Source organism: Babylonia areolata, chromosome 15, assembly GCF_041734735.1.
Source record: "Babylonia areolata isolate BAREFJ2019XMU chromosome 15, ASM4173473v1, whole genome shotgun sequence".
NCBI lineage: Eukaryota > Metazoa > Mollusca > Gastropoda > Neogastropoda > Buccinidae > Babylonia > Babylonia areolata.
Genome location: NC_134890.1, coordinates 25,350,979 through 25,373,705, shown reverse-complemented (window position 1 = coordinate 25,373,705; position 22,727 = coordinate 25,350,979). Strand labels below are relative to the sequence as shown.

Sequence of the window (22,727 nt, the reverse complement as noted above, 5' to 3'; positions counted from 1 at the left end):
TTTCGGAAGAGACGATAAATCGAGCCCCCCCCCCTCCCCCACACTCACCCCACCTCGTCCGCCCCCCTCTGTGCAGCGTTCACTTAGAACAGGGAAAAGAACCCAAGGCAAGGGGAGAGTGGTGCCTGGTCAAATTTTGTATGAAAATCTACTCTGATGTTAAACAAATGCACTTGGAGACAAAAAGGAAATGAATTGTGGTGTTTCACTGTGGCGACACGCTATTTGCAGGGACAACAGTCTGAATTTCATTCACAGAAATCTCTTGTGAAGTAATACAGTACATTAAAACACACTTTTGTTTATTTGTCTATCTATTTATTTTTGTCTATTGATTTATCTATTTGTCTATTGATTGATTGATAGATTGCCCTGGATCCCATTAAATGCAGGAACGATCAGTGAATAATTTCTGATTCATCGAACACGTGACGATCGAACACACCACTGACATTGACAAACACTACAGACGTAGCTGCTGTATCAGGAGTTCCATGGCATAAATAATGACATCAACAAACCTGCCCCTCAGTATCTCTGTGACTGCCTTCACCTCCACACCCCACCTCACCCTCTGTGCTCACCATCAGATCCACTGTTTCCGCTTTCCTGGATTCAAACACTCCACTTTCGGCAGCCGCTATTTCTGTCTTTGCGTCTTGCTATGGAATGAGCTCCCTTTCTCGCTCTGTCAAATCCCTGCACTCGTCTCTTTCAGGACGGGCGCAATAGCCGAGTGGTTAAAGCCTTGGACTTTCAATCTGAAGGTCCCGGGGTTCGAATCACAGTGACGGTGCGTGGTGGGTAAAGGGTGGAGATTTTTACGATCTCCCAGGTCAACATATGTGCGGACCTGTCAGTGCCTGAACCCCCTTCGTGTGTATACGCAAGTAGAAGATCAACTACGCACGTTAAAGATCCTGTAATCCATGTCAGCGTTCGGTGGGTTATGGAAACAAGAACATACCCAGCATGCACACCCCCCGAAAGCGGAGTATGGCTTCCTACCTGGCGGGTTAAAAACGGTCAAACACGTAAAGGCCCACTCGCGTATATACGAGTGAACGTGGGTGTTGCAGCCCACGAACGCAGAAGAAGAAGAAGAAGAAAAAGAAGTCTCTTTCAAGTCTGGCCTTAAAACCTACCTTTCCTCGAAATACTCCACCCTCACTTCCGTCTTCCACGTCTACAGTTTCTCTAGCTGTTCTTACATGTAATTTTCTGCTTCTATCTTTCAGCACTCTGAATAAGATATGTACATGCGTGTGAATGACTGACGTGTGAGAGTTTCTGTTTGTCTCTGCACAGTACTCAGTGCTTTGTGAGTACTTTATTATCATTCTCGAAGCTAGCGAGATCAGATCTCAGAACTCAGAAAGTTTAATGTGCATTGGCCTTGGGCCACAATACAATGGGGAAGGGTGGGTCGGTGGGGTTGCATATAACATTGTGTTATCCATAGCAACAACAGCAAGAGAGAGAGAGACAGACAGACAGACACACACACACACACACACACACACACACACACACACACACATATATATATATATATATATATATATATATATAGAGAGAGAGAGAGAGAGAGAGAGAGAGAGAGAGAGAAAAAAGAAAACAAACACATCAATCTGTCAAATATTTCAAATTTTCGGAACGATCACGCTCCTTCCTCAAGGGATAAGTTGTTTACATGTTACCAGGGTCACTCTTACGCAGCTATTATGACGCAAGCACGCCATGACGTACATGTTGTGATGCAATTTCACAATGCCAAGTTTTGCCCAGAGCCTAAAGAATTGCAAAAAATAAGTTCCTTAAAACCTAACTTACTGAATACTCAATCAACAGTAGAGAAATAAAACGATAAATAATAACAATAATAAGAAAAATGAAATAAAAATCAGTGATAAATAAATAAAGAAAATAAATATATATTTAAAATAAAGAAAGAAAGAAAATAAAAGGGGGCTGGGGGAGATAATCAAAAGAAGATTAAGAATGATGATGATGATGATGATGATAATAATAATAATAATAATAGAATTAAAAAAATAAACAGATTAAAAAAACTAATAAATTAATTTTTTAAAAATAACAAGAAAAAAAGAATAAATAAATAATAAAATAAAATAAATAAATGAATAAACAAATAAATAAATAAATTAGAAAAAAAGGGGGGTCACAATTATAAACAATCAAATCGTTGAAAACAATGGGCTGTATTACAAAAAGAGAGGCATCTAAGAAAAGTACTGATGAGGGGAGAAAAAGGGAAAGGGTCGAATTTTACATCTATGATTAATTGATGAAAAAATGTAAAAATAAATAAATAAATAAGATAAAAGAAAAGAAATAAACAACTGAATGAACTAGAATAGTAGGACGTGGTGGCGCTGCGCTCAGATGTGGTGGCGCTGCTCAGATGTGGTGGCGCTGCGCTCAGTGGCGACACGGTGTTTTTGCAGGCTCGTGCTTTTTAGTGTTTTGTGGAGTTTTACCTGTATTAGCCTTTTTATACTTGTGCAAGATGGTGTGTGACTGTTCCAAGTGTGTTGTGGTGTGCCTGCTGTTGCTGCTCCTGTCTGTGTGTGGCTGTTTTAGCCAAACAACCGGTGTCAACCATGACTGGCTTGCCGCGCCCACCCACTACAACATGGCGGACCTACTTCGACTTCGGTCGTCTGCACTGTCCAAGATCCGACCTCGCCTCGATCTTCCAAAGGAGCTAAAGCCCCACAGACGAGGTCGGAAGGGTGGTGTCAGAGCCAGAAACAAGGTAAGAAAATATAAACCCTATCTACCAACTGTGATCGAGGGCAATGTGCAATCACTCAGAAACAAAACAGACGAACTTTCGGCCAACATTTTATCCTGCTCCGATTTTAAAACGTGCAGTTTAATGTGTTTTACAGAAACGTGGCTAAACAGTTTTATTGCTGATGAACAAGTGTCTTTAGATGGTTTTAGTTTATTCAGGGGAGATAGGACTGAAGATGCGGGGAAGAAGGGGGGAGGTGGGGTGTGTGTTTTTATCAACAAACAATGGTGTCATCCAAACAATATCACTGTCACACATAAGGAATGCTCACCTGTGTTAGAGTTCATGACCCTTGGAATCAGGCCATACTACTTGCCACGGGAATTTTCTCACGTGCAACTGACAGTTGTGTATATTCACCCCAAAGCCAGTGCGAGTGAAGCAGAGAACGCAATTGCCAGCCACATACACGATCTTGAGGCAAAGGCACCTGACTCTTTGAAACTTTTAACCGGGGATTTTAATCACTGTTCTCTTAAAAAGACACTTCCAAATTTTTACCAGCATGTTACTGTCTCAACCCGCGAGAACAAGACAATTGATTTGTTTTATTCTAATGTACCAGATTCTTATTCTTCTGCCACCCCTTGGACGTTCTGACCACAGCCTAACCTATCTGTTGCCACGTTACAGACCTTTAGTGAAACGTCAGCCGCCTGTGAAGGTGTCAGTGCGTGACTGGTCAGTTGACTCCATTGACACCTTAAGAGGCTGTTTTGAGTGCACAGACTGGAATGTGTTTGTTGAGGCAGCGGACAATGTGTGTGAATTAGCAGATACAGTTACAGAATACATTAAGTTTTGTGAGGATTGTGTTGTTCCAGCTAGAGATGTTAAAATTTTTTGCCAATAACAAACCCTGGATTTCGAAACGGATCAAAGGTACTCTTAATGCTAAGAAAAGTGCTTTTAAGGGAGGGGTAAAAGAAGAGATTAGGGAAGCACGAAGACAGGTTAAGAAAGACTTGCAAGAGGGCAGAGAAAACTATAAGCGGAAAATAGAAAACAAATTACTCAAAAGCAACATGAAAGGGGTGTGGGAAGGGATGAAACTAAAGAGTGGATACAAAGGTAGAAAGGGGGGGGGGGGGGGGGGGAAAGAAACGGTTTTATCATCATCAGAAGAAGAAGCAAACAAACTGAATGACTTTTTTGCTCGTTTTGATTGTCACGATTTTAGCACAGAAAGACAAGATTTTAGTGATAGTTTAAATGTTAAGAAGGACGAATGCATTGTTGTGTCTGAAGAGGAAGTGTTTTCACAATTAAAACGAGTGAAACCAAACAAAGCACCTGGTCCTGATATGATCCGATCAAATACACTGAAATACTCTACCAGATTTTAACAATTATTTTTAATCAGTCTCTTAGTGAATGCAAAATACCATCTATCTGGAAAACTTCCTGCATTATACCTGTACTTAAGAAAACACATGTTTCATGTATGAATGACCTCCGTCCTGTAGCACTGACATCTGCTGTGATGAAAGTTTTTGAGAGAGTGATACTTGTCTATTTGCAGGAGTCTGTCAAACCATTTTTAGATCCCTTGCAATTTGCATACCATAGAAACAGATGTACGGATGATGCAATACTGTTTGTCTTGAACAAAATCTATGAACACCTAGACAAATCAAATACCTGTGTCCGCTTGATGTTCTTTGATTTTTCTAGTGCTTTTAATACAATTCAACCTCACCTCTTAGCAAAAAAGCTGATGGACATGGGACTCGCTTTTCCGACGATTTTATGGGTTTTAGACTATCTTACTAAAAGGCCTCAGTTTGTAAAATTAAATGATTTTATGTCTACTGTCTCTTTCACAAACACAGGTGCACCACAAGGCACAGTCCTCTCGCCTTTTCTTTTTACCTTGTATACGGCTGAATGCAGAAGTCTGACCAATTCGTGTCCCCTCGTTAAGTTTGCAGATGACTCCGCACTGACAGGACTTATTACTGATGACGATGACACTGACTACCGAAGAGAAATTGACAGGTTTGTGAACTGGTGTGAAGAAAATTTCCTTGAGCTGAATGCTGGCAAAACCAAAGAGCTTGTAATCGACTTCAGAAAAAAGAAATCAACTTTAAGTAAAATCATCACAAAAAATGAAGTGGTCGAACAAGTAGACGCATACAAATATCTTGGTGTGATAATCGACAATAAGCTGTCTTGGAATGAAAACTCAACTGCACTCATTAAAAAGAGCAACAGTCGCATGTACTGTCTTAGAAAAATGAAATCTTTTAATGTATGCAAGCAGATGCTCCAAATGTTTTACACATCTGTTGTCTGTAGTGTTTTAACATACGGAGCCGTGTGCTGGGGGGGAAACCTGACCAAACATGACAGAGACAGGTTGGAAAAAGTCATTAGGAAAGCGGGTGGGGTGGTGGGTATAAGACAAGACACCTTTAGTGACATGCACAATAGAAAACTGACTGACAGACTAATAACAATTTTGACCGACGTAAGCCACCCACTACATGATGACATTAATAGCAGAAGGTCAGACATAAGTGGTAGGTTTAGAGCTCCACGCGCAAGAACATCTCGATTCATTAATTCATTTATTCCTACAGCCATTCGCGCACACAATCAAAACATCCAATACACTAAGTGAACCCTCCCACCCCCCAAGCCCACTCGCCACAGCAACACCTGAACTTCACCAGCAGACGAGTGTATGGGAGCAGACAGTATGCGTGCATGTGGGACTGAGCGGGTGAGCACGGGCAAGCAAGCATTTTTGTGTGTGTGTGATCGGAAGTGATTTTTAAATATTTTCTTATTTTACTTGGATTTCATGTATCTTAATGTTAATGTTCTAATCTTATTGGCGTGACATATGTTATGTGCATGCATACGTTGTGTGTGTGTGTGTGTGTGTGTGTGTGTGTGTGTGTGTGTGTGTGTGCATTTTACTTATATATACGATTTATTCCCTTGATGTTTTTATTTATGTATTGTTGTACAATACCTTATGGTCTTAACGTGTGTGTGTGCGTGTGGGTGTGGGTGTGGGTGTGTGTGCGTGCGTGCGCGCATGTCATTTTTAGTAATCTTATACCCTTTTTTGTTGGATGTTTTCATTTGTTAATATTGTTGTGCAATACCCTATTGTCTTAACATGAGTATGTGTGGGGGTGGGGGGTTGGGGGGGGGGGGGTAGTATATCGTCAGCTATTGGGAATTCTTATTTGACTAGTTTTAATCTCTTCTTATGTTGCGCATGATTTTATGCCAGTGTTTACAATGAGCCTGTGATTGCACAACTTAATTTCCATGTGGATTAATAAAGCGTTTTTGATTGATTGATTGATTGATTGACATCAATCACCATAATCAGCACCAGCGTCACCTCCACACCCACAATCAGTAGTATTTGTAGCGGTCATCGTTGTCGTCATCGTCGTCGTTGTCGTCGTCATCGTCGTTGTCGTAGTAGTGGTTGTTGTTGTTGCTGTAATAGTCATGGAAGTGGTAGTAGTTGTGGTAGTTGTGGTGGTAGTAGTAGTAGTCGTAGTCATTGTCGTCGTCGTTGTAGTAGTAGTTGTTGTTTTCACACAAGTTAGCATTCACACCATTCTGCCTCTGGAACTGATCCATCGTCATTGTCAAACACAGCTTTCAGGTCGAAATAAATTCAGATATCCAGTTGTAGCGTGTTGAGACCAAAAGGGTGGACTGTCCTCAGTTTCGCCACCCAGAACTGTTCCCTCTTGAACCTTGCTTGTTTATTCTTCAGATGTACTTCTTTCAATGGCCATGACCTTTATGTTGTCCTGCGTGTGGCCAGGCTCGTGGAAGTGCATGGTGACCCACGTTCGCTTTGCTGAATTGTTCAAACCTTTGTCAGACCTATGCTGGTATATTCTTTCCCGGAGAGAATTCTGCTTGTGTGCACAGATATCGCAGAACAAAACATATATTATGTTCCTGCTGTCACAGGAGTCTCTGCCTGATGTTAAATGACTCTTCTGTTTGTGAGCTTCTGAAGGTGCGGGATCTCTCTCTCTCTCTCTCTCTCTCTCTCTCTCTCTCTCTATATATATATATATATATATATCTAGAGAGAGAGAGAGAGAGAGAGAGAGAGAGAGAGAGAGAATTGATAAGATCGAACAGTTTTGACTCCACTTTCGCAAGATATTCATAAATCAAAACGAACACACAGACACACAGACACACACACACACACACACACACACACACACACCGAGAAGATTCAGTTTTCCAGCATCCATTTATTCAGCGCTATGTCGCGGCGGTAAATGTTGTCCACAACGAAACAACGTGAGAAGGCGGTCACCACTCACCACTTCTCACTTTGTACTGGCTTTATGGTCAGTGTCATCACCATTGGGGCGTACCATCCCCGTATATGCACAATAAAACCTATGTCCAATGTTCGGGAAATCAGACCAGCGTTTGAGACATCAACAAGATGAGAAAAAAGAGCATACACAGGCAAAGTTGCAAGCACTCATGAGCGCACGGTCAAGTGAAAGCATGCACACATACACAAACGCACGCACACACACACACACACACACACACACACGCACAAACACATTATCTACTTATAATCATTGTTTATGTACACGCATCCATGTTCAATAGTAAGTTTTAAGTGCACACACAAGAACACACATTCTCTACTTTTAACTGTTGTTCATGCATCCGTACACAATCCCGAAGACACAAACACACACTGTAAACACACACACACACACACACACACACACACACACACACACACACACACACACGCACACCTACTGATATCACTCCCAGTGAAAAGATGATTTACTAAAGTACGAACGAAAGAACACACTTGTTTCCTACTCATATTGTAAACACTCGCGCAAAAGTTTGAACACGAGCATACACACGGATGTGTATAGAGCTTGTACAGATAGACGTATTCAGGCAGAGAAATAAAGGGAAAGACAGCAGTCTGCTATAACTATGTACAAAGAAATTGCTCAGTGACCTCCGAGGAGTCAATCTATGTTTGGACAGTATTAATTTTTTCCGTGTCAGTGTCTGCATCAATAACGAAAAAACAACAAAAAACAATGATGTTCGGATTATCTATGCTTCTGATCGACTCACCACCATTCAACCATACAGACAAACACACAGACATGACAGAGCACAGACGGACAGCAGCATATACAAACACCCAGACAGACAGACAATCATGTGGACAGATGCACAATTATACAAGAGAGATGTGAAAAAGTAGACTTTGGATAGGAAGAAGAGTGGAAAGCGGCAGGGAGAGAGAACAAGCAAGAGAGAGAGTGAGGGAGGGAGAGAGAGAGAGATACAGACAGATAGACAGACAAACAGACAGTGATAGACAGACATACAGAGATTGACACATACACGCGCGCACGCACAGGAAGAAAGATAGGGATAGACAGGCAGATAGACAGACAGACAGACAGAGAAAAGACATACAGAGATAGATACACATACATATATACGTGCGCACAAAGTGAGAGAGAGAGAGAGAGAGAGACAGACAGACAGACAGACAGACAGACAGACAGACAGACAGAGAGAGAGGACACACCTCTTGAACAGATCCCCAGCCAGGTGTACCGCTGAAAAAAGTACGAACAGTGAACCATTAACATCTGCATGGCACAAATGCATCATCTAGGGGAAGTCTGGGGGGAGAGGGGGTGGGGGGCGGGGGGGGCATAATATCTCTAAAGCAAGCAACCATATATAATTATGAGAACACACAAACAATACAGATTATCACTGCGGTTTGCAAAGTCATCTGACACAACACACCCAACACCCTACAGGTCCTGTTTTGGGCCCAGCTTCATGAATTGCGTTCAATACTGAAATGTTGCTGCTGAGGGTGAACAGAAGAAGGAGATGATGATGATGATGATGGTGATGATGATGATGATGATGATGGTAACATCTAGCATTTGCGCTCTTTTTTGTGTGAGAGAGTCAAACAGGAAATGAGCATGAGAGATGGGAATGATAAAAGAGCATTTATAATTAGAGACACTAAAAAACAATTATTGCATGTTTCATTAAAAAAAAAAAAAATACTGCTCTCCAAATGAAAACAATGGAGTATGTACAAATTATTGCTTGACCACACATAAATCTTTTTACTCAGATATGCCAAATCTTGTTTAAAGTCGTCAAGATATCTTTAAAGAGAAATTTACTTGCAATAACCAACATTTACACACATGAATGGGAAAATATGTTTAAAAGGATATGAAAGAGAAACTAGAGAAAATGGCAGCATAAGGAAGAGTAACACACTCGAGGTCCAGAGTTAATCATATCTATTCAATCATAAGAAAAAAATCTACATCAAACACAACACAAATCTACATGACATTGCTAAAGCACAACCGTACACTCCCGTTGGAGGAATGGCAGTTACGCAGTATTTATTCTTTTGCTTACAACAGTAACAAGCAGCAGATCGCAGCTCTATAAAACACTGGAATGCTGTCTCGTGGGAAAAAATCAACAACAAAAAAACCCACCAAACATCAGTCACGAATCACATGAAATGAAATACAAATACAAAAAAATACATTTCATAATTCAACGGAATGTGAGAAGAGAAGAGTTTGGTTCAATGACCAGTGTGTGAAACCAATCGCTCAACTAGAGGAGATGCTGTCAAGCTTTGTCAGGAGTCACTGGTCGCCTCGGTCCAGGACTCCACGCCTTCAAACACACCACCTTGTTCGGAGAAAGGCCACAACCCTCCACAGCCTGACCTTCAGGTCAGCAACTTTCACTTTCTCAAGAAGGCGTCACTGCGTTCCGACAAATCCATATACGCTACACCACATCCGCTCGGCAGATCTCAGACAATCAGCATAACCCAACACGCTTAGTCAGGACTTGAGCGCATGCATATACTTTTGAGTACTTATCAGGGTGGATTTCTTCTACAGAATTTTGCCAGAGGACAACATTATCTTTGCCATGTTTTTTGTTTGTTTTGTTTTGTTTGTTTTTTGTTTAAATTATTTTATTTTTTGTTTGTTTGTGGTGTTTTTTGTTGTTGTTTTTGTTGTTGTTGTTTTCAGTTGTGGCAGATATCTGACCAGCAGCGTAACCCAACGCCTTTAGCCAGGCCTTCAGGAAAAGAAAAAAGGACATATGAAGAAATGGATAGAAATTCATCAAAATAATGAATAAATAAAATGGACTAAATAAGTAAACTAATCTCAAAATAATAAAATGGACTAAATAAGTAAACTAATCTCAAAAACTGAAATCAAATAAAACTAAGTGAGGCAACAATGATCAATAATTTAACAAGCAAATACATGTAAACAAACACACAAACACACACACGTACACACACACACACACACACACACACACACACACACACACACACACACACACGTGCACAGCAGATATGCACCAAATGCGCACTATCAAAGGGTAAGAACAGGCGAAACAGGAAAGGGCTAATCGGACGTTTGTGTTGGCCACCAAGGAACCAGACATGTTCTTTGTGTTGGCCACCAAGGAACCAGACATGTTCTTTGTGTTGGCCACCAAGGAACCAGACATGTTCTTTGTGTTGGCCACCAAGGAACCAGACATGTTCTTTGTGTTGGCCACCAAGGAACCAGACATGTTCTTTGTGTTGGCCACCAAGGAACCAGATATGTTCTTTGTGTTGGCCACCAAGGAACCAGACATGTTCTTTGTGTTGGCCACCAAGGAACCAGGCATGTTCTCTGTGTTGGCCACCAAGGAACCAGACATGTTCTTTATGTTGGCCACCAAGGTACCAGACATGTTCTCTGTGTTGGCCACCAAGGAACCAGACATGTTCTTTGTGTTGGCCACCAAGGAACCAGACATGTTCTTTGTGTTGGCCATCACGGAGCCAGACATGTTCTCTGTGTTGGCCACCAAGGAACCAGACATGTTCTTTGTGTTGGCCACCAAGGAGCCAGACATGTTCTTTGTGTTGGCCACCAAGGAGCCAGACATGTTCTTTGTGTTGGCCACCAAGGAACCAGACATGTTCTTTATGTTGGCCACCAAGGAACCAGACATGTTCTTTGTGTTGGCCACCAAGGAACCAGACATGTTCTTTGTGTTGGCCACCAAGGAACCAGACATGTATGTACTAGTGGTGGTCGGAAAAAAGTCACAGGAAAAAATGTCACAAAAAAAACGTCATGTGAGCAGATAAAAGTCACAAAATCATGAAGGGAAAAAAGTAGCAAAGACTTGACCTGCTCACATCACATGCCTTAACCCACAATCTAAATTTCCCCCAGCTCACCTCACGTCACTGTATCAGAGAAAAACGCCGAGACGTGTAGTTGTTTTTGAATACAAATGGCAGTAAAGCTCTCTTGTGTCCCGACTGCTTTATCACTGTTGTCTTATGGCAAGGTTCATATTGCAAAGTCATGTCACGAACACACGTCCCTCCAAGCAGTGGGGAGCACAGCAGGGTTACTGCACGTGAAACTCTGTCATGTCATCGGTCCTGTTGCCGTGTTGTCATGTCATCAGTCCTGTTGCCGTGCTGTCACGCCTATCACGCCTGGTGGTTGTGTCAGCACGGGGTCAACTCGAAGTCACAATCTTGGGCCATGCCGATGGGAGACACCAGGACCGTGAATTCTGACTGACAGCGTCTCTCCGCCACAGAGCTGCTGATTTCACACGCCCTCGTCAACCCTCCACTCTTCGTGGGACTGTTGCCTTCTGAAGATTCTTCGTGTCAATGTGGTGAACTTTCTGTCCTCTTTGCCGCTCATCATGTGTGGAAACTATCTTCCACATCAAATCCGTTTACGTGACCCCGTTTCTGTCTCTTACTCTTCACTAAAGACTCATCTTTTCTGTTGTTGAAAAAAGAGACCACACTGCCCTTCACGGAACAGACCACAGCCACGAACAACTTGACCTTGACCTTAAGAGCGAAATGCCAATAGGTCGTTAAACCCACCCCTACACCCCAGGACTGTGTCAGACACTGATGTGTTGGGATCAATCTCCGGTTTTCCTGTTCCCGATGACCACAGTCGTTTCACCTTTGTCCAGAGTCTGTCGGTCACGTGAGTGCCGCAAATCCAAAGAGCCCTCTCTCTGTGTATGCTCAGTGGCATACGAACTCTAACCCCCGACCTCTGAAGCATGTGTGTGTATGATGACATCTGACCGCAGCGGCACGCACCTTAGCCATGTGAGGGTTCTACCACGTTCCTAACACCGTCTGAGGTTGCCCCGTGAAACTGCTGCACGTTGTGCACGTGCTCCTGCTCCTCAGGGGGCGCCACCAGGCTGCCCGTCACAGGCACGTCCGCCGACTCGCTGTCCGACACATCCCCTCCCTGTTCCATGTCCTCGTCCACCTCTGTGACGTCGATGTTCTCGGCGCTGAGGTCGTCCTCCATGTCGTGGTCTTCCTTCTCTCCTGACGTGTCCAGTGACGTATCGGTCTTATCCACGTCAGAGGGGGAAGTGGTGTTACATTGCGGTGTGGGTCTGGTGCTGGGTTTGGTCTTGTCGGGGCTGGTGGTGGTGGTGCTGGTGGTGGTGGCGTCCTCCTTGTGTTGTCTGGCCTCCACGGCGGCTTTTTTACTCCTCTTCCATTTCATGCGGCGGTTCTGGAACCAGATCTTCACCTGGGGACAGACACAGGAGGGGGTTAGGGGGGTTAGACTTTGTGCTGTGTGGGGACACCGGGGTTCATGCTGGGGCTGGGAATGTGGTGGATTCGTTGGCATGGAATTATGACCATTAATGTGGTAGATTCGTTGATACTGAAATGTGAATGAGTGGATTCGTTGATATGGAAATATGGATAGGGTATGTTCGTTTACATGGAAATGTGAATATGGTAGATTCGTTGACATAAAGTATGAACATGAAAGGTTCGTTGACATGAAATGTGAATATGGTAGATTCGTTGACATAAAGTATGAATATGGTAGATTCGTTGACATGAAATGTGAATATGGTAGATTCGTTGACATAAAGTATGAACATGAAAGGTTCGTTGACATGAAATGTGAATATGGTAGATTCGTTGACATAAAGTATGAATATGGTAGATTCGTTGACATAAAGTATGAATATGGTAGATTCGTTGACATAAAGTATGAATATGAAAGGTTCGTTGACGTGGAATACGGATATGGTATATTTGTTGACATGGAAATACCTTTGGAAGGTCTCTCTCTCTCTCTCTCTCTCTCTCTCTCTCTTGAGTAATAAAGTTTTTGAATCTTTGAATCTTGAATCTCTCTCTCTCTGTGTCTGTCTGTCTCTCTCTCTTGGTGGCGGTTGCCTCAGGAACAACATCTTAACTAGTTTTAATGTTCATACAAGTATCACTGTGTTCAAGAAAAGGTATCATGAATACCTGATGGAAAATTTTGCAAATTCTGTTTAGTATACCATATTATGTTATGTCATATGATATTACTGTATTTCGCCACATGTCTCACTCTATCTCTTTATCTCATCCTCTCTATAAATACTATCTCCTCTCCTGTCGCTTTTCTCTCTCTCTCTCTCTCTCTCTCTCTCTCGCTCGCTCGCTCGCTCCGCATTTTTATAAATTACGTGTTGTTTCTTATAAATATTATGCTTTTTATAATGTTGTTTCTTTTCTCGTTTTTCTGTGAATTTGTTAACGTTTACTCATTTCTTGGGGTCTTCTTCATACCTTTTCTTTAGACATTTTTCCCTTTCGATGCCTGGAGAAAGCAATTGATTGCTTACTCTAATGCTATCGGAAATAAGATCCATTCATTGATTCATTCATTTATCATTCATTTATTCCTTCCTTCCATCCTTCTTTCATTCATCCTCTCTCTCTCTCTCTCTCTCTCACTCACTCACTCTATCTCTCTCATTACCATATTCATATACATTATTGTCATTAATGCAGGTATCATGATTATGTACTTGTAAATGCTACTGTGCAATTGAGTGTATTTGAATTTCATGTATGTTTTTCTATAACCTTTTGTCGTGAACATTTTGATTTGATTTCTTTTTGCTCTGAGGGCTGGATGTAAAAAAGCATATGCATGCTTATTCCACTTCCCTCATTAAAAAGATTCGTTCGTTCGTTCGTTCGTTCGTTCGTTCTCTCTCTCTCTCTCTGTGCTTCTACTCGGTATATATGTATGCTTGAGTCTCTCCCTGTGTGTGTGTGTGTGTGTGTGTGTGTGTGTGTGTGTGCGCGTGTGTGTGAATAGAATAGAATAGATTTTATTGTCATGAAACCGTAAGGTTTATAAGGCACAAGTGCAATGGTAAATGTGTGTGTGTGTGTGTGTGTGTGTGTGTGTGTGTGTGTGTGTGTGTGTGTGTACTCGTGTGTTATTGTTGTTACTTCTGTGTCGCTGCTGTCATGTCTGCTGTTGAGATTATTCTGATACACAAATTACTTCTACAGCTATTAACATCTTAACCATCACCATTGTTGCAAAACCAAGTACAACTGACACAAGTTTTGTACTCTCATTATCCGCGACGACCACGGTTACTCAATGTTGCTATTGTTTATGATAGTATCATTATTAGCAGGGTTTTTTTTTTTTTCCTGCTGGCATCAAGAAAGCATCACAAGCAGTGTTACTGCAAGGAAATTCTCTCATGGCGTGCCGAGCGCTGGGTTTATGCAACGGTCAGACATCAGCTGCTTTTTCATTTTCGTTCTACAGCAGATGTGTAGCGTATATGGATCTTTCTGCTCACACCGACAGCTCCTGAAACTGTCAGGAATTCTTTCACATATACTATCACACAGAATTTTTCAGTCTTTTTTTTTCCGTTTCCCTTTGATTTCAACCGCCAGTCAGTTTATGTAGTTATCATCAGTAGCAGACACTTAAGTTTGCTTCAAGCTCCACTCTCCGCCCAGCAATTTTGTGCTCGCACCTCGTGGGCAATAACCGTTATCATTCTGGATGATCGTATAAACTAAGTGGACAACGTTGACAATAACAGCCGCCATGCTGCGATACAGTGACCCACACATGTCCCTCGGCTCGAGCGTTAATATCTTAATACTTTTGAAAACAATCTTGTCAACATCGTTCTTGTACCGCGCGCGTAAAGCCCCATAATATCACAACGCTTTTCGACGTATCGCCAGAAACTTCTTGAGGGCACTCAGGCAGAGGCAGGCTCACACTTCAGATCAGAAGTACCTTGTCCACAGTCTTGTTGGCTGATTATCAGACCATATGATACAGGAGCAGACCAGCAATACAGCCCTGTCAGGACTGTGTGCTTCTGGCACATACACAGCAGTGATTTTAACTATGACACTTTGAGATAGAGCCGGCCTATCGTGTACTGGATTGGGTCAATCAATACAAATATGGTCATCCCACTGTCTTGTTAAGGGTACTGATGGTTCGAGAAACAGCCCCGGGTGTAGCACCGAACTAGCCGCGGAATTAACGATACGGGGAAGATGTCGACTGTAGTTCCAAGAGTTTCAGTTTGAATAAAGCTTGAATTAAAACCGTTCAAACTGTTGGAACAAATTTTCAAATACGCTGCGATTCTTCACAGATTGAGATTCTCGGCTGTTGTGTGTCTGTGCTTCCGGGCAGTGATGTAACATCAAGGATGTGTCAGATAACGATGTCAGAAATCATACAGGCTGTGGGCCAGTCATGCTGAACTGATCGTGACTTTGCGTCTCATCGTTCAGCTTGTGCCCCGGGTTCAGACACTCCAGACAATGACTGCAATTGAAGCCCCAGCTTGCACGCTCGGACGTGCGTCTTAGATTTCTAATGACTAACCCGCTACGTGTAAAAGTACCTTAGATTTCTAATGTCTAGCCCGCTACATGTAAAAACACCTTAGATCTCTAATGACTGACCCGCTACATGTAAAAACACCTTAGATTTGTAATGATTAACCCGCTACATGTAAAAACACCTTAGATTTCTAATGACGAGCCCGCTACATGTAAAAACACCTTAGATTTCTAATGATTAACCCGCTACATGTAAAAACACCTTAGATTTCTAATGACTAACCCGCTACATGTAAAAACACCTTAGATTTCTAATGACTAACCCGCTACATGTAAAAACACCTTAGATTTCTAATGACTGACCCGCTACATGTAAAAACACCTTAGATTTCTAATGACTAACCCGCTGCATGTAAAAACACCTTAGTAGTCTAATGACTAACCCGGTGCATGTAAAAATACCTTAGATTTCTAATGACTAACTCGCTACATGTAAAAACACCTTAGATTTCTAATGACGAGCCCGCTACATGTAAAAACACCTTAGATTTCTAATGATTAACCCGCTACATGTAAAAACACCTTAGATTTCTAATGACTAACTCGCTACATGTAAAAACACCTTAGTATTCTAATGACTAACCCGGTGCATGCAAAATTACCTCAGATTTCTAATGACTAACCCGCTACATGTAAAAGTACCTTAGATTTCTAATGACGAGCCCGCTACATGTAAAATTACCTTAGATTTCTAATGATTAACCCGCTACATGTAAAATTACCTTAGATTTCTAATGATTAACCCGCTACATGTAAAACAAGAGAGGCTAGGCCTTTAGGACTCACTTCTGATACACTTTTTAAAAAATGAAATAAATTTAACCGTTAAAATATGTTCTGTATTTGTAATCATAAAGCTTTGGGTTGGAAAAAATTGTCTTTCCCACTGCACTATTGCGAATCCGTGAATGTTGATCAAAAATTAATATTTAAGCATGCTTTTTAAGGGCGATAAATCTATTGCGGCATTCGATTGGATAACGCTCTTTTAATCATATTATTTTGGTGTATCTCGGGCATTCAAAAATTCTTTGAGGGCAATTAAGAATTCTTTAAAGTCCGCGGTAAACAAGACGTGGCTATCGCCGCAATCACACTGCAACATTTAGCCGCTTTTTTTTATAGTTTTTTTTTATTTTTTATTTTTTTATCTAGATAGATGTACCACTTTAGTTACACCCGCCGGGAAAGTACAGGGTCGATTCAATTTCTCTTTTATGTTCATTCTTGTTTATTGAGTATCCACTGTAAAAGATTCATATGCAGTAAACACGTCGATGATGTAGTCTGTGTCACTGAATGTGTTCTGTCCAGGATTTGTATTTCTTTCCATTTAACTCACTCAGTACGGCCAGTCCTCTCTTCTCCTCTACACAGACCACTCGGATGTCCAGTGGGTGTCTGAATGACCTAACCTTTAGCTTCCGTCGCAGGAATTGTGGTATTCTTTGTCAACATTCACCTCTTCAGTATAGGAGCCTTCCGCTTGCAATATTTTGATGATGGTAACTTGGGTGAAACGCTGTTAACGTCGTCTCTTTCGCCGTTCGTATGGAGAGAGTTAAATGAGAACAAGAACATCGAGGTCACGCCGTCCATTCACCAAGCATCGCCAATGCTGCTGCAACGGGGGTGCGGTAATATGGTGTTTTAGGAATCCCGGAAATGGACTCAACGAAATAAACCGCTAATGATACGGGAAACACAGGCTTGAAATCGGCAGACTTTGAAACTTTTATTGGTAAGACGGTGAAGATTTCTTTTAAGCCAAATTTGGTATTGACGGACAGAGTATTTTCAGAGAAAATGGCAATGTTGAAGTTTACCACGTACACACATACATACATGTACATACATACATACATACAAACAGACAAACACACACACACACACACACACACACACACACACACACACACACACACACACACACACACCCGAACACCGGGTTATAACATAGACACTTTGTTTACACAAGTGAGTCGGCAAAAAAACAACAAAGAAATCCACCCCGAATCCTCTTAACAATTCACTCCATGTAATTTACGGTGATTAATGGACAATGTTTCATCAGTAGCACAAAATCGAAGCCATTGGATATTGATTTATTCATCCATTTCATTGAAAGGTACTCAGAGTCATTGTCCACAGTGGAATATACCTGGCTGTCGGAAGAAAGTCGTGATATTTATAGTGCGTCTTCTTCTTCTTCTGCGTTCGTGGGCTGCAACTCCCACGTTCACTCGTATGTACAAGAGTGGGCCTTTACGTGTATGACCGTTTTTACCCCGCCATGTAGGCAGCCATACTCCGTTTTCGGGGGTGTGCATGCTGGGTATGTTCTTGTTTCCATAACCCACCGAACGCTGACATGGATTACAGGATCTTTAACGTGCGTATTTGATCTTCTGCTTGCATATATACACACGAAGAGGGTTCAGGCACTAGCAGGTCTGCACATATGTTGACCTTGGAGATCGTAAAAATCTCCACCCTTTACCCACCAGGCGCCGTCACCGTGATTCGAACCCGGCACCCTCAGATTGACAGTCCAACGCTTTAACCACTCGGCTATTGCGCCCGTCATAGTGCGTCTAAGTTCTTTAAATTAATGCCGTTAACTCTCTCTCTCTCTCTCTCTCTCTCTCTCTCTCTCATGCATTATTTTTTCAATACTGAAAGTAAAAGGATGTTTTGTACACATAAAAAAACGATTCAGAAACATTAAAACCAAACACAACCAGTTCTTGTAACGGAAATTCCCAGGAAGACGGGAAGTTTTTGCACTTTTCCTGTACCTTTTTCCTCCAAAGGCTTCCGTGGTGTCTACCCCCATAGACAACTCTTTCCTCACCACCCCCATCCCCATCTCTACCGCCCCTCCCCTTCCCCACCCCCACCTCCTTGACCTCCTTTCCTCCCTCTCCACCTCTCCACAGCGTGTCCGCAAATCACTGATCCAGCGTCCCCAAGCCTCTCGACCAAGCCTCCTACACGATAAGGGTCAGTACAAAGCGGAAAGCGGAAGTGAGAGGTCAGCCTCTATCTGGTCACTGGGACGTCGCAACTCCCTCAGGACTACGCTATGCGACGCTGGCCTTTCTTCATTCACCACCACGGCCCTCCCCCGTCGTGCCATTCAGAGGGTCCTTAGTTCTAGGTACAGCAACCTAGCCGACAGTGTGAAGTGATTTTAATGGCGTGATGAATCAGGACCCATACTTTGGTAGCCGGAAGATGCTGATAAGTCTCAATCGCTGCGTGTGTGTGTGTGTGTGTGTGTGTGTGTGTGTGTGTGTGTGTGTGTGTGTGTGTCTTTCTCTGTGTGTGTGTGTGTGTGTGTGTGTGTGTGTGTGTGTTTCATCGGTTCTGTGGTGTGCGTTAGAACATGTGTGTTGAGTCGTTCAGATGTTGACTCACTCGTTTCAAACCGATTGAAAACGCGCTGCGTCTTCCAGACAGTCTTGTCTTGTTCTTTTTTATGTGCGGGTCGTTCGTTTTTGTTATTCAATTATTTATTCATAATGTATTAGTTAGTTAGTTACCTATTAAGTTATTTAGTTAGTTATTCATTTAATTATTTTTTTGTTTCTTTGTCTATCTATCTATCTATCTATCTATCTATCTATCTATCTATCTATCTATCTATCTATCCATTTGTTCATTCATTCATTCATTCATTCATCCTCTGCAGACAAGACAAAAAACGAAGACAATCTTTATTCCAGGAAACGCCGTGGGAAAAGAGAAACTGTCATCTTCTTCTTTGCGTTCGACAGCTACGCAGTCAGGGTCGAAGTCCGAGGGATGCCACAAACTCGGACGTCCGGTGAAGATCGGCTGCCGTCCCCCAGAGCTTGGTGTTGAGGTCAGCACCCCCAGGCCAGGACTGCTGCCGCATCTTCTCATACAGGGGGCAGTCTTGGAGAATATGGGATGGGGTCTGGTCAGCCTGGCCGCAATCACATAGGGATGTGGCTGCCACTCCAATGCTCTTCAGGTGTGCTCGGAGGCCGCAGTGTCCTGTGCGAAGGCGGTAGATGGTAGTCTGGTGTCTTCTCTCCAGTGTCCTGATGGGATCTTGGTGTGCCTGGTAGCCTCCGTTCAGGGTGACCCAGCCTCTTCGGAATCTGCTGCGGAGGAGAGTTTTTGCTTCCTCATATGTGGCAGGAATGGTTGGCTGTGTGAGCTGGCTTCCTTCCTTAGCGAGGTGGTCTGCACGCTCGTTGCCTGGGAGGCCTACATGTGCAGGCACCCATTGGAGGGTCGTTGGGGCTGTTTGGGTAAGGGTTGTGAGGGAGGCCTTAAGGGACTGGATCAGTGGACCAGGATCAGGGGAGTCAAGGGCCTGGAGTGTGGACATGGAGTCAGTGAAGATGGAGATGCTGCCAAGGGGCTTTCCACAGGAGGAGAGGAATTCTGCTGCTGTTTTGATGGCCAGGACTTCAGCTCTGAAATTGGAGCAGAGCTTTCCTCCAAGGAGTGCGATGCTGCTGTGCTCTCCATCGGGAAATCTGACGTAGACACCACTGCCTCCGTTGTGTGTGGCTTCCTCCGCTGATCCGTCCGTGTATACATGGGTCCAGGAGCTGGCTGGGTAGGACTCCTCTATCATGGCCAGAGTCAGGATCTTGAGAGTAGCTGGTTGCTGGTCTTTGGTGGTGATGCCAGGAACTCTGAGGCTGATGGTGGCCTCTATCTCTTGGTCAAGCCTCCAGTCAGGCAAGGCAAGGTCAGTGCAAGACTCCCCTTTTGCCGCCAGAACATCGCTGTGCTGTGCTCTGAGTGCTTTATACTGGTGATTGAGGCTCTGACGTTTGAGACGGTTCTTGGTGGGCTGCTCCAGTCTGTGGTGAAGGTGATGTGAGGGCAGTCTTCTGAGCTTCTCTCCCTGCATCAGGACTTTTAGGTTGCGTCTTCTCTCCAGGGGCTCAACGTTAGCAGTTTTCTCCATGTTGCCTCTGCTGGGGTTGTTATCATTCAGTTTCTTTGTCAGCTTCCAAAGCCCCTGCATGTCTGTCTCCATGTGAGACATGGAGAAACTGTCATCATGGTGGGGGTTTCCTGCAGCCACTACACCCGTCTTATATATTTTACAAGAATATTCTTACTGTTTTAAATACACTTCTTTCACAATTATTCTCCAGCATCGGCTGTTACTGCACAAAGCACTCAGGTCAAACAAAGAACTGCTGCAGGAACATGTTCTTTGTTTTAAAATGGGTTGTCTTCAGGCTACCAACCACAAGAAACATGTTTCTTCCAGTGACTGTCGCCAGGCAGCTCTTGTAGATTTGATACCATGTTCTGAATGCACGATTGATCATTGTGTTCCAGGAACCTAGCGGTCACAGTGTTTGATATTTTACCAGATATATACCGGTGTTGTTTGTTGTTCAGAAAACTCACCTTCATGCACACGTGTCAGAGACATTTTAATTGTGTCAGATATATTTCATTTTCGATAATTATTTTTTTTTTTTATATAAAGAACCCTATCCCCGCCTCCCCCTCCTCCCCCCACCCCACCCCCAGAAAAAAACCCCGCAATGCATTGCACGTGGCATCGCGCTTTTCAGATGGGTTAATAAATAAATAAATGAATAAATATAATTATAGATAAATAAATAGATAAAATCAATGGATAATTAAATAAGCAAGTCGATAAACAGATAAATAGATATGCACAGATAAATAAATAGATAAATAAACGAATAGACAAATAAAAGAATGAACAGATGAATTGATAAATGAACAAATCAATGAATATACAAATAAAACAGCGCTAATTTCCTGAGAGGACTGGTTGTGACAAGACAACGCAGCACCATCCTCTTAATACCACCACCACCACCAATAGCAACAAATCTTAAAACCAGCGATTTCACTGATGAACAACAGAAACAGCGCTAACTTACCAGGGAAGGTGTATCAATGGATAAAGAAAACAGAAACAGCGCTAACTTACCAGGGAAGGTGTATCAATGGATAAAGAAACACCCAAAACAGAAACAGCGCTAACTTACCACGGAAGGGGGGTATTAATGGATAAAGAAACACCCAAAACAGAAACAGCGCTAACTTACCAGGGAAGGTGTATCAATGGATAAAGAAACACCCAAAACAGAAACAGCGCTAACTTACCAGGGAAGGTGTATCAATGGATAAAGAAAACAGAAACAGCGCTAACTTACCACGGAAGGAATATTAATGGATAAAGAAACACCAAAAACAGAAACAGCGCTAACTTACCAGGGAAGGTGTATCAATGGATAAAGAAACACCCAAAACAGAAACAGCGCTAACTTACCACGGAAGGGGGGTATTAATGGATAAAGAAACACCAAAAACATAAACAGCGCTAACTTACCACGGAAGCGGTATTAATGGATAAAGAAACACCCAAAACAGAAACAGCGCTAACTTACCACGGAAGGGGGGGAATAATGGATAAAGAAACACCCAAAACAGAAACAGCGCTAACTTACCACGGAAGGAATATTAATGGATAAAGAAACACCAAAAACATAAACAGCGCTAACATACCACGGAAGGAATATTAATGGATAAAGAAACACCCAAAACAGAAACAGCGCTAACTTACCACGGAAGGGGGGTATTAATGGATAAAGAAACACCCAAAACAGAAACAGCGCTAACTTACCACGGAAGGGGGGGAATAATGGATAAAGAAACACCCAAAACAGAAACAGCGCTAACTTACCACGGAAGGGGGGGAATAATGGATAAAGAAACACCCAAAACAGAAACAGCGCTAACTTACCACGGAAGGAATATTAATGGATAAAGAAACACCAAAAACATAAACAGCGCTAACTTACCACGGAAGGGGGGGTATTAATGGATAAAGAAACACCCAAAACAGAAACAGCGCTAACTTACCACGGAAGGGGTATTAATGGATAAAGAAACACCCAAAACAGAAACAGCGCTAACTTACCACGGAAGGGGGGTATTAATGGATAAAGAAACACCCAAAACAGAAACAGCGCTAACTTACCACGGAAGGGGTATTAATGGATAAAGAAACACCCAAAACAGAAACAG

At 42.7% G+C, this 22,727-nt stretch overlaps 1 protein-coding gene across 1 annotated transcript in view; it reads right to left on the bottom strand.

Annotated features, from left to right (window-relative positions):
• Positions 1–10,813: 10,813 nt before the first annotated feature.
• Positions 10,814–22,727, bottom strand: part of LOC143290235 (uncharacterized) — a 40,434-nt gene continuing 28,520 nt past the window's right edge. Inside the window, exon 4 of the mRNA XM_076599571.1 lies at positions 10,814–12,495. Coding sequence (XP_076455686.1) covers positions 12,046–12,495 — 450 coding nt within the window. The 3' untranslated portion in view covers positions 10,814–12,045. The remainder of the gene's footprint in view (positions 12,496–22,727) is intronic.